General features: G+C 38.8%; 5 protein-coding genes and 2 non-coding genes across 8 annotated transcripts; 3 read left to right on the forward strand and 4 right to left on the reverse strand.

The window, feature by feature from the left end:
* Positions 1-914: 914 nt before the first annotated feature.
* On the reverse strand, positions 915-2,440 carry LOC130695581 (ras-related protein Rab-10-like). The gene is made up of 5 exons (XM_057518744.2): positions 2,233-2,440; positions 2,064-2,124; positions 1,868-2,006; positions 1,700-1,789; positions 915-1,636 (listed from the first exon to the last, which is right to left on the reverse strand). The coding sequence occupies exons 1-5, from the start codon at positions 2,357-2,359 to the stop codon at positions 1,448-1,450; spliced, it is 606 nt and encodes a 201-aa protein (XP_057374727.1). The 5' UTR covers positions 2,360-2,440; the 3' UTR covers positions 915-1,447.
* A 353-nt stretch (positions 2,441-2,793) lies between these two features.
* Positions 2,794-4,906, forward strand: LOC130695577 (protein lifeguard 1-like). 2 transcript variants are annotated; one of them, XM_057518737.2, is made up of 5 exons: positions 2,796-2,928; positions 3,277-3,390; positions 3,489-3,645; positions 3,724-3,985; positions 4,052-4,906. In XM_057518737.2, exons 2-5 carry the CDS (start codon positions 3,303-3,305, stop codon positions 4,418-4,420), a joined length of 876 nt encoding a protein of 291 aa, XP_057374720.1. In that variant the 5' UTR covers positions 2,796-2,928; positions 3,277-3,302; the 3' UTR covers positions 4,421-4,906. The 2 variants fall into 2 exon arrangements, with proteins under 2 accessions (XP_059352154.1, XP_057374720.1); XM_059496171.1 differs by lacking the exon at positions 3,277-3,390 and having other exon boundaries at positions 2,794-2,928.
* Positions 4,907-4,912: 6 nt separating this feature from the next.
* Positions 4,913-7,733, reverse strand: LOC130695558 (dynein intermediate chain 3, ciliary-like). Its single transcript, XM_057518703.2, has 11 exons — positions 7,408-7,733; positions 7,192-7,353; positions 7,056-7,129; positions 6,802-6,989; positions 6,473-6,726; positions 6,254-6,407; positions 5,999-6,191; positions 5,795-5,930; positions 5,588-5,734; positions 5,122-5,526; positions 4,913-5,063 (listed from the first exon to the last, which is right to left on the reverse strand). The coding sequence occupies exons 1-11, from the start codon at positions 7,600-7,602 to the stop codon at positions 5,022-5,024; spliced, it is 1,950 nt and encodes a 649-aa protein (XP_057374686.1). The 5' UTR covers positions 7,603-7,733; the 3' UTR covers positions 4,913-5,021.
* Positions 7,675-8,795, forward strand: LOC130695583 (isochorismatase domain-containing protein 2-like). Its single transcript, XM_057518746.2, has 4 exons — positions 7,675-7,958; positions 8,030-8,151; positions 8,210-8,340; positions 8,419-8,795. Exons 1-4 carry the CDS (start codon positions 7,775-7,777, stop codon positions 8,567-8,569), a joined length of 588 nt encoding a protein of 195 aa, XP_057374729.1. The 5' UTR covers positions 7,675-7,774; the 3' UTR covers positions 8,570-8,795.
* Positions 8,796-8,973: 178 nt separating this feature from the next.
* Positions 8,974-9,962, reverse strand: LOC130695582 (uncharacterized). Its single transcript, XM_057518745.2, has 4 exons — positions 9,852-9,962; positions 9,464-9,790; positions 9,205-9,372; positions 8,974-9,129 (listed from the first exon to the last, which is right to left on the reverse strand). The coding sequence occupies exons 2-4, from the start codon at positions 9,776-9,778 to the stop codon at positions 9,022-9,024; spliced, it is 591 nt and encodes a 196-aa protein (XP_057374728.1). The 5' UTR covers positions 9,779-9,790; positions 9,852-9,962; the 3' UTR covers positions 8,974-9,021.
* A 583-nt stretch (positions 9,963-10,545) lies between these two features.
* On the reverse strand, positions 10,546-10,618 carry Trnar-acg (transfer RNA arginine (anticodon ACG)). The gene has a single exon. It is a non-coding gene; the product is annotated as a tRNA-Arg (tRNA).
* A 287-nt stretch (positions 10,619-10,905) lies between these two features.
* Trnai-uau (transfer RNA isoleucine (anticodon UAU)) lies at positions 10,906-11,033 on the forward strand. The gene is made up of 2 exons: positions 10,906-10,943; positions 10,998-11,033. It is a non-coding gene; the product is annotated as a tRNA-Ile (tRNA).
* The last annotated feature ends 492 nt before the right edge of the window (positions 11,034-11,525 follow it).

The raw sequence follows: 11,525 nt of genomic DNA on the forward strand, positions 1-11,525 counted from the left end.
AAAACTGCAAAGGAAAAAACACTGAAAATTTGAAGATAACAGAGTTAAACGTCTGAGAAGCATAACTTTTTCTACTTCCCTATGACGGTTCTAATCACCTCAATCATGTGTAATGTGTCACCTGATTTTGGGTAAGATGCAGGAACTTATCAGGCGTGGTTAGTCGACTGTAGCTTCAACAAGGAAGTATTCTATTTCGTAAAACGAATACCCGACACGTATTGAAGAATATCGACAGAGACCATTCATTCATTGTATGTGATATGGGAATTCTCTATCCGAAAATATTGAAGAATGGCGCAAATGTAGGCCAAACTTTGTGCAAAATATCGCAAGTGAACAGTTAATGGCTGACAAAATAAACAGCAAAAAGGTTCCCCCTAAGTCGTCAAGATAATTATAAGAAGACAATCTAGTAACTACCAACGAATTGCTAATTATCCACTATGGCCTCTATTGGGCTCCGAAACTTAATTGCGATGATAAGAAGAGTGGATATCGTTTTGGATCTAGTAGAGAGAACCAAACAAAGTTCCTTTGCCGCTTCTTAACCCTTTTCGCGATAAAACTCTACATGAAGACGAAATATGGCGGAAGTCGATTCTTTATCGGTCGGGTTCCTAAAATATTAAGAAATATGAAGTAGCTCTCACAATAAAGTTTCATGAAAAACAGCTGACAAGGCAATGCTTGCTTTGCATATGGTTGTCGACAAGGTTGCTAAACTGGATAGGCATTCATTCGAAACGTCATCAAGTTCCAATTAATACGATCCTATCCGAGATAAGCATTTAAAGGAAAAGTTAATTAGCTTATATTGTCGATAGCGATAGAAAAGAATGGGTTGTTGGTTATTACGAAAAACGGCTCTGTATTTACAAGCTTCAGCGATAAGATTCAGCAAAAAAAAAGTGGAAATTTTGAATGAATTTGTGGTTAAGCGCAGCAGGTTACAGGGCCAACAGTAGGGAAAGGTCGCCTTTTCTTGTATCAATTTAATTTGGAACAACGAAGTCACCCATGCAGAAAGAAGAGGAAAAATTTTCGTGGCATGCCACGTATTGAAATAAATTCGGAGAAGAAGAAATTTTTTCACAGACCGTTAAAGAGTAGTTTGGTACAAGGCAAGATTATTGAAAATGGAAATCGGATTTTTGAGTCGAGCAATAAAGCCAACTGCCAAATTTGAACCTTTGTTACTTAGATTTTAATCAGGTGAAAGAAGACATGTTAGACGGATTTGAAGTTTCTTCACTCGGTCGCCAGCTTTCAATTGTATAATCTTTTGAACGTTTTGACGAAACAGGAGAAACAATATTTTTTTTCTTCTTTTCCTTGTTGATTACAAAAATGACCGGCCGAATCGCATGGAACTTCCACGTTGATCACATCCATGTTTAATTGGGCGCTTAATAATTGAAGAAGAATTTTGTGTTTATTAACTCTACTAACAGCACCGATTCGATTGGCGGTCATTGCGTCCCCCTTCTAATGGAACGCGATCTAACGCTTCAGTCTGCTCCCGTCCACAAGTTTTGGTCAGGATTGCTTGGGCCAGTTCATAAAAAGCACTCTCAATGTTGATGTTTGCTTTGGCTGATGTTTCCATAAACCTAATTCCATGTTCTCTGGCAATCTGAAATTATATTCCATAAAAAATTTGACAAAGATATCAAACATTTAGGTAATTTATTGTTACCATTTCTCCTTTTTCTTTACTGACTGCTCTTTTATCTTCCACATCACACTTATTTCCAAGAATCATTTTCTCTACATCTTCATTTGCATGCTGCAAACAAATGGTAATGAAAAAAAAACATTCTCTTGTTTTCATCTATCTTTGTTCCCTAGGAACAAAAGATGTTACTTCGTCTATATTTCTGAGCCATTTTGCAATATTGTCAAATGTTTTCACACTGGTGATGTCATATACAAGCATGATACCCATTGCTCCACGGTAATAAGAAGTTGTGATGGTGTGGAATCGTTCTTGGCCAGCAGTGTCCCTAAAATCAAAACATCTTAAATGCAAAAGACCTCTAAATAAAGTCATATAGCCATACCATATCTGGAGTTTTATTTTTTTTCCTTGAAGTTCAATAGTTTTAATTTTGAAATCAATACCTACAATTACGACAAGACCGACGGTTAATGCAATCATGTGAAAACATCTTTGACAGGGGTGCGGCTGGGAACTTGGAGGAGTCGATTGAAAAGTAAGCACTGACTTACCAATTGTAGAAATGAAAGTTGTGTTGAATGCATCGTCGGAAAATCTGAAAAGAATGCATGTCTTTCCGACACCCGAATCCCCGATGAGCAGTAACTTGAACAACAAATCATAGGATTTCTTTGCCATCTTCGATTTAGAAATTTACGATTTATTTTACTAACTCTATCCTCTCTGGGCGGCTGCACTAAGGACACTCAGACTCAAACATATGATTGATCCCAACCCTGTTAAACAGGAAGGCCCTGGCAATTAGGATGTTTAACAAGTGGCTCCAACGAAAATTTATAACTCGTAACTGCCTTTCGCGATAAGCGAATTCGTTTATGCTACCAATTTATTTGTTAAAAATAAGTTTCAATTAATGATTTATTTGTCGTTTTTATTCAACTATTCATACTTTTTAATATTTGTTTTCTATATGACAAATAATCACCGGGGTGTGGTGCTAGTTTAATACTACAAAAAGAAATTCTTATAGTTTTGTACGAATTAGCCACCTAGTGGTCTAATGAAAACGCTAATACATGCGCACAGGAAAATGTGTTGAGTGTCAGGCCTACATCAATGCAGCGAAGGCATCGTCTTGTGCAATCGTATAATCGTTTGGTTGTTTTGGAATTTTGGATGACGTATCGCGTATTCGTTGTAACAGTAATCCCATCGAATAGTTGAGTGGGTTAATGATCAATTGCGAAGTAAGTTTGATTCATCGAATTTGAGCTACTTCATATGGTGGCTTTGCTGGCACTAAGTGTTTCCTTAGTTGTATCATTGCGTCCGCAGTTACCTTTGCACGTCACTGGGCTTTCTAGAAGGGTCATGGATGTTAGTTTTATAGCAATATTAACTGGGCAACGACATGAGCCCATGCCCACGTAGTTATATCGACGTCTGTTTCTGTCTTGTATCACCTCTTACCTGTTACTGAACAATCAATCTTATCTTTAAAGACATTGAATGTCCTTATCGTGGTTTATATCTTCATGTTATCATTCAATATATTGCTAGGCTTTCTTGTGATTAATTTCATGCATTTTGCTTAGGGAAGGTTTTTTCTCCTTTATAAAACATGGCATCTCAACCCAACTACCCAACTTACCCTTCTCAGCCCGCTCCTGGACAACCAAGCTATGGCTGGTCTGTCCCTGTCGATCAAGGTGGTTAGTCATCCTCACTTATCATTCCGACATTGCTTGTGACTGTCTACCGATAAATTGTGATATCATGTTTGTTTTTTTGTTTCCTATTATGACAGATCCTCCACCCCCATACAATCAAAACCCACCTCTTCATAATCCACAACCACCCCCAAGTTCAGCTAATATGTACGGTGGCGCAGATTACGAATCTGGAGGACTCGGCGATGCCGCCTTTTCTTTTTCGGAAAAATCTGTCCGTATGGCCTTTGTGAGGTATGAATGAACCAATATTTATTAATAGTATTAATGTTATTCTTTATTTTTCCCACGTCCGTCTTGATCCTGTCACAGGAAGGTGTACGCGATCTTAATGGTTCAGCTAGCCATTACAGTGGGTTTCATCTCTCTTTTTGTGTACGAACCGAACGTCAAGTTATATTCTCGACAACATCCTGAAATGTGGTGGATAGCATTTACCATGACCTTTATCTTATTAATCGTTCTTGCCTGTTGCAACGATTTTCGACGACGCTGGCCTTTGAACATCATTTTATTGGGGCTTTTCACTGCGTGCGAAGGTTTCATGCTTGGAGCCGTATCGTCCCTCTATAGGGTACGTTGTTTTTCGTATACGAGTAAATTTTATTCGCCACCTGTTAAGTAATCTTTATCTTTACAGTCGGAAGATGTGCTAATTGCTGCCGGTATATGCACGGCCGTATGTCTTGCGTTGACTGTATTTGCCATGCAAACGAAATGGGATTTTACTGCTTGCGGAGGGATTCTTTTTGTCTGTGTCATCGTTTTGTTCATTTTTGGCATTGTTGCTATTTGCATCCCAGGAAAGGTTATCAACCTGGTTTACGCTTCGTTGGGGGCACTTCTTTTTAGTTGCTATCTAGTTTTCGATACCCAATTGATGTTGGGTGGCAAACACAAATACTCGATTTCTCCTGAAGAGTACATCTTCGCGGCACTAAATCTTTATCTGGACATTATTAACATCTTCTTATACATCTTAGCTATAGTTGGTGGCTCTCGTAACTAAACGATGAACCACGTCTCTTGATCTTTTTTCTCCCTATTATTATGGATTCTCTTGAGTCTGACTTTCTTTGTTCTAACTAGACTAGTTTACGTCTGCCTAATGTCCGAATAATCTTCTTAAACACTAGATGTTTGAGTAACTAACGTACTGGAAATTGGTGTTACTTTGCATCTCGTCAATGTTCGGTTATCGTTGCATGACCATTCCACGTCGATTGCTTTTCTTCTCATATTAAAATTATATCAATTGTTGTCGCCGGATCAATGGCGCAAGTTTCATAACAATAGTTTCTGTCCCCTATTAGTTTGATGTTAATAAGAGCCAACGTTCTTCAGGCGCGGGAATTTGAAATTCAGTTGGTTGCCATCACGAAATGCCAATTGCCATTGAAGGCATTGTATTTGGCGCTTTTTGTTTCGGGCTTATCTTCGTTACACCCGTTGTCTACTTTTTAAATATTGTGTTGAAATAAACAAGATAAATAAACTTGTTTTTATCGGGTTTCTAATGCCAGTCTAGATCAGACAATAGTGGGATTGGCATGGAAATCGTAATAGCAAAATGCAAACAAACCATTTCCATTAAAAGGTAAATATAAAGGTTACGACTGTTGCTTTTCTTCCATTCCACGGGACAGGATATCCTGTGTTTTGCAAAGTGTTCGATTATGATTAGTCATATTTCATAATTGTAATGTATACCTGATCCATGGTTTCAAAAAACGCCTCCTCGGCTGTCTGCAAATGTTGATCGACCGTGGATTCCATTGGGTGGGAAACTGACAAATTGATTTGAGTTCCCTGACCATCGATCGCTGCCATCATATCAATCGATGGTTCGATACCAGTTGCCTCATGACTTTCTCCGATGCTTGTGTTTTCTTTACTGTGCAGCGACTGCAGCGTCTCTTTCAAACTCGCAAACATTTTCTTTGAGGGAGATGTTGGTGATTGAGGTTGCTGAACCGCCAAAGAGCCTTGCGAAGCAGCCGCCACAGAAGCAATTGCCATATGAAAAACAATGGAAGCCTTCGCTCCCTGTTTACTCTTTCCATCTTTACTCCTCTGCTCCAAAGTCTTTTCTCGTCGTGTTTCTCTTTCCAGTAACTAAACGTTGATTTACTGAGTTAAAACATAAAGAAAAAATGTGGTAGCTCATTAAATTTACCGAGGTGAGTGCAGCTTTATCATTCCTAGTGACCGTTGATAAGTTCTCGCTTATTTGGATGACTGACAAGCGCCCATCTTTGCTACCGACAGCCATGATCTTTCCTTGTTCTTGGGTACTCAAACTAAGTAGCGGGGACTCACTGACCTGTTGAAAATGTGTTAAATTGGATTATTTTAAAGATATTAATGAAATGGTTCTTCTAACTTGTGAACACAAAGTAGGATTTATGCGTTGGGCTAAAATATCCCATAGATAAAGAGCACCGTCAGTTGCTGCAGTAAATATAACAGAGGGTCTCGTGTAACTCCATGCTCCGGCCAACAGCTGGACGTTCTGATTCCTGAAGCCGGAAAAAAAAACTGTGTTATTTACTTCGCTAAAAAAATAAATTTATAAAAATGAATGAACCTTAAAGTTAAAATAGGCGAATCACGAATATCCTCTGTCCAAATGTTGGTCGTCCAATCGCCAACTGTCAAAAAGATTTTGGGCAATTGCGGATGGCGATGAAGAGCGTGTACCGGACCCAAATGTGCTTCATATTGACACATAATTCGCTCTGCTGTTGTTCTTGCCCTTCTGTTACAATTCATCACAATACCTGGTAAGGAGGAACGTTTAATCATTCAGTTGGAACACGAAAAAAAGATCTAATTATAATACCTTGACGAGTGCCAACTAGAAACTTGTTCGGCATGGAAGGGTCGTACTCGAGACAACAAGCAGAAAGGGCGTTTTCGGGACGAGGGCTTGCGCTGGGATCGAGCACAAGTGCGTCAATTGGTGCATTAAGTTTCCGCATGTCCCACCAAAGCACCTGGTTTAAAATGTATATTTAAAAAAAAATTTATTCTTCGGCCGTTTCGGGGTTTAAGGTAATACTTGTCCATCTCCAGAAGCAGAAAAAAATTCTCCTCCGGCTTTAGAATTACTCCAGATTATTGATGTGACACTCTCCGAATGGCCGACATCGATCGGAACGCATTCAACTGGGCCCTGACTTTTACGAACATCCCATATTCCTACGGCGCCATAGATCGATCCACCGGCTAAAATGTGTTGGTCACGCGGATTAAAAGAAACTGAGCGAAGCTGACTCATACTGCGGAGTACAATTTCCGGTTGCACAGCTCTTTCTATCGACCCAATAAATGTACATCAATAACTATAGGAAGGTATTTCGTTTAAACTACGTTATGGGAGACACGTACCAATATTCCATATGTAGGAATCATTGTCTTTGTGATCAAAAAGATTTTTCCAAAATGGATCTGAATACGCAGCTGCCAATTTTGTTCCTCCATCTGGGCTCCAGCTAAGCCCAGTAACTGCTCGTCGTGTTGGTGATGGATCCTTTAGGAGGTGAAGTGTTCTGAGCGGATTCGGGTCTGGGGTTGGTCTGTTTTAAGAATAGAGATGGTTAATGAAAGGTAACGAGGTTCTATGATTTTTCAACACGACTAACACATCCGGAACGTCAGTAAAATAGTCTTCGTAGATGTTAAAGACGTTGTTTTGTTTAATGTAGTGTTCCATTTGCTATAAAAGAAAAAAAATTTAGTCTAGTTCGCAAATTATACTGCATGAGATTACGCATCAACCTGTCCAAGGTGGAGCACTGCATGTGAATAGGCTTCATCCTTCTCGATCTTCTTACGGTAACGGGCCGTTTGATCGGATTCCTGTGGATTAACATCACGGGGCCAACCACCTTCTTTGTGATGAATACCTCGATTCTCAGTAGAAGCGCTATCTGTGTTTATCTATAATTTTGATTAAGCAATACCATGTAACCATAATGTAAAAAAATTACTCACATGCAAGGCTGAAAGATCACAAGCTTGACACTGGACTCCAATTTCTTTGTTTTTAGCGATGGTGAAGGAAGCTGTTAGTTCCGAATTTGGGTAAATGTCGACGAATTGTGAAGGGTTTAAAACTGCATCAGAGAAATTGCATTTTCTCTTGCTTAATAGCTTGATATCACGACGCACAACGCAGGTGAGATCCATTTCAATTTAGAAACGGAATTATCGATCAAACATTATCTTGATTGGTCCCACCTCTAGATGGAGGCAATAGCATGTTGTCAAACGACTACCTGACGATTCTTCCACATTTTTCTACCTGAAGAATCTAAAAGCAAATCAGTCTTCGTTCCACGCTACCTGTAACGCGAGAAAAATGAATAAGCTCCTATTAGGGCGGTTTCCTGTCGAAAAAAGTGCCTTATTTGTCTGCGATATGCAAGAAAAATTTGCAAGCAGCATAAAATACTTTCCACAAATTGTAGCCAACAGCAAGAAACTTTTAGAGTCCGCCAAAATCATGGATATTCCAGTGGTTTACACTGAGCAATATCCAAAAGGTACCGTAGATCTTTTTTTAGCCGACACGATGACTGTTATTCATATTACGTCACACAAAATTGCATTTAAGGTTTAGGGCATACTGTGCCAGAACTAAATATTACCGAGTATTCTAAAGACAAATTTGAAAAACTCCAGTTCTCGATGATGACTCCTGAGTTAATGAACCACCTAAAGGGTGAACTGAAGCATGTAATGCTTAATCTTGAATTTTGCTTCTCCAGTATGACATATTGTGTTTTCTTGCCAGATAAACACTGTTGTTCTCTGTGGAATTGAGGCTCATGCTTGCATTCGTCACACAGCAATTGATTTGATTGATCAAGGCTTCAATGTTCATGTTGTTGTGGATGCCTGCTCTTCTCGTACCATGGTTGACAGGTATGAACTCTTTCTTTTACATTCGTTGCTTATGCTTATGCTTATGCAATGATTGTAATTCTCTCATTATTTTGACAGGAAATATGCTTTGAAAGCCATTGAACGAATGGGTGCAAACCTGATAACAACGGAAAGTGCAATTTTCGGTTATGCACCAGACGCAGGTCATCCAAAATTTCGAAAGCTTCGTGAATTACTTCAAGAGCCGTCAGCTGATACTGGGCTGTAAAGAATATGGCGGGAAAAATGCCAGTTTTACAATAATGTGGTGTAGTTCGCTTCGGCACGTTGTGGGCTCGATTCGGCAAGTAAAAAAGCACAGGGTCAGTAACTAATCAAGACAAATAAACATTTTTACTTCAAGAAACCAAAAGAAAGTGCTAGTTGTATTACACCTACGGAGAATAGTGCTCCAGGTGAACTCTCTCCAAGAGAAATAAACAAACGAAGAACTATTTGAAACTTTTTGAAATTTCTACGGGTCGTTTGGCGAGATGTTGTAGAACCAACAGAATCAAGCGTTGTAGATAGATGTGGGTCGCTAAAACAAAAGTCCATATTTTCGGTAATGTATTGATGCAATTTTTATTCTTCAAACACTTGTAGCTACATGCATTAATCAATATCTCTATTTGATCATTCTAACAACTATCAAGTACCAGGCTGTTTTTTTTTTCATTTTTAAAGGTTGATGAAGGTCACCTGGGAGCTTCCCGGCGTATCTGGATGATGCGGAATAGACGTATTGTCAGAATCAGCATAAGTCCAAATGACTAGCATAGGTCCAGGCTTATTTAGATGACAATGAAAACAAAGTTCATAAACAAACTCTTCATATATGGCTGTAAAGTCATGTTAACCTACCCTAATGACAGCGTCTTGCGAGTCGCCAGTGTCAATGCTGCGTCGATAGCGAATAATGGACCATGGTTCCTGATAAGTAGCACTCGTCAGAAAGACGTCGATATGGTCATCGAATTCTCCACCTCCTGGTTGGATTTCCGACAAAACACTCAAATCTATCCATCTGTCCTGTTTGTTTAAAACAAAAGAGTTCATTTTTCGTAATTTTTGTGTAAATCAGTAACGTAAATTTGGTGGCAGAAAGAACGAAAGGACATACTTCAATGTAGCCGATACCCAGTTCATCGTCATAGCCACCAATCATCAGGTCGCCTTGAGCACCTGGTCTACCGAAACCCAATCCATTTCCAAAAGAAACTCCCATCCAGCCGGTACAGTTAGTTTGGACTTCAATTTCTATTTCGGACGTTTCGTTGATGATTGTCCAGCGTAGAATCATTGGGCCGAGAGGATCCAATACTTGCTCGTTCTCCATAACAACGTCATTCTTGAAGCTTTTCGCTGGCACGGCAATACAGCAATAAGATGCCAGGAAAATGGCCATTACCGTAAGACTTAAGATGGATAATTTCATTTTCTCGTAGACCTGGTAAAAACGTAATTTGGAATTAGACAGGAGTAAGATATAATTATATATGAAGTTATACTTTAGAGTGCTGACTATTGGAGACAAGAAAGTGTTCTAATTAGATTCAACTATGAATCAAATTTGACTACTCTCGACTCCCAACGGCATTTATAGTTCTAGTTCCTTTGTGTCATAGCACTGATAGCAGGTCATAGTTATCATTCCATGGCAATGGTATAGTATTTTTTCATCGTCGAATTTGTCATGTTGATAAACATATGGTGTCACGCAGATTTATACGTGTGTGTTACGATTAGGCAATTGAAGACAATTTGTTATTTAGCATAGAGAACAACTGTCAAAACCAGTGCAAGGAGAAAGAGATTTGTTTTTAATCGACAGTGTTGGCTCCTTTGGAATTGTACTGGCCTCTGTTCTGGTCACGTGTTCATTAATACCGCCGATAAAACTCAGATTGCTTGTGATGTAAGAGAATGATTCATAATTTCATATCTGTGCCGTCCGCAAAGCAATTCATTAACCATATTTCTAGCACCATATGGTAAGAAGTTTACTACCGGCTGATGAATCATTTCTAACGACGCATAAATCTGGAAAGATAAAGTGATAGGTGTTTCTTATTTACACTCAGTCTGCGTTCGGACACACGACGTGTCATCGTTCGCTGTGAGAGCCCAAGTAATAAAATGTATATTGATTCAGACATGGTACAATGTGTTGGTTATTGGAAGCATTAGTCCGAAAATAAACGTTGATCCTGCCAGGGATCGAACCTGGAATCTCTTGATCCGTAGTCAAGCGCGTTATCCATTGCGCCACAGGACCACGTCTGAGAAAAATCAACATAAAATTAAGTGCCACAGAATCAACCGTAAGTATAATGTGATGGCTTTCTTAATGCTATGTAATATCGATTCAGTATAATAATTTCAAAATTTTTCTAGAATTCTCAGGTAAAGAAGGTAAAGCAGCCGATTTGACAAGCTGCCACAGGAGATAATTAATTTATTATACCCGTAATTTTATTGTCTTACAGATCGATTGCAAATGCCACCCGGTTTATTTTTGGCGTGAAGCCAATCCTGGACAGAACACTGGTACTTAAGTTAATGTCTCCAGTGGCGCAATTGGTTAGCGCATGGTACTTATATGACAGTGTCCAGTAAACGCTAAATGAAAAGATTGAATTAGTTAATGTCGATGAATGCCGAGGTCGCGAGTTCGAGCCTCGCCTGGAGAATATTTTTATGGATTGTTGTTACTAGCTGTTAATAAAATCCTCAGAAAAAAAGATCGTGCAAAAAAAAAAGTTACTTGTAAGATGACGTTGTAATCGATCCAATATAAATACTTATCGTCACAGCCGGTAGCTTTTCAGCGAAAACGAAAAATGCCGGAAGATATTGTTCTTTGATCGTGTACTCTTGAACTTGTTTTCTCAATCATTTAGAAATGTCCCAATTGGTTAGTTCATGTTTATTGAACGGATGAGTGAACTAGCATTTCCATAGAAACGATTTAATGAATATTCATTTTTAATCAAAATATGTAAATCTTAAACTATACAAGTATTTTGTTTGTCCCTAACTCAGGGCTGTGTTCATATAAGGAATTTCGTGTCAACAGATTCCGATAATCAATTGCTACAGTTTGTGCTGTTTTTTTTTTTAGTTAATTCGTACTTGATATTAAGTCTAGAAATTTAAATTTCTGTTGTCCATGACTCATCGTT

Source organism: Daphnia carinata, chromosome 7 (assembly GCF_022539665.2).
Source record: "Daphnia carinata strain CSIRO-1 chromosome 7, CSIRO_AGI_Dcar_HiC_V3, whole genome shotgun sequence".
Lineage (NCBI taxonomy): Eukaryota > Metazoa > Arthropoda > Branchiopoda > Diplostraca > Daphniidae > Daphnia > Daphnia carinata.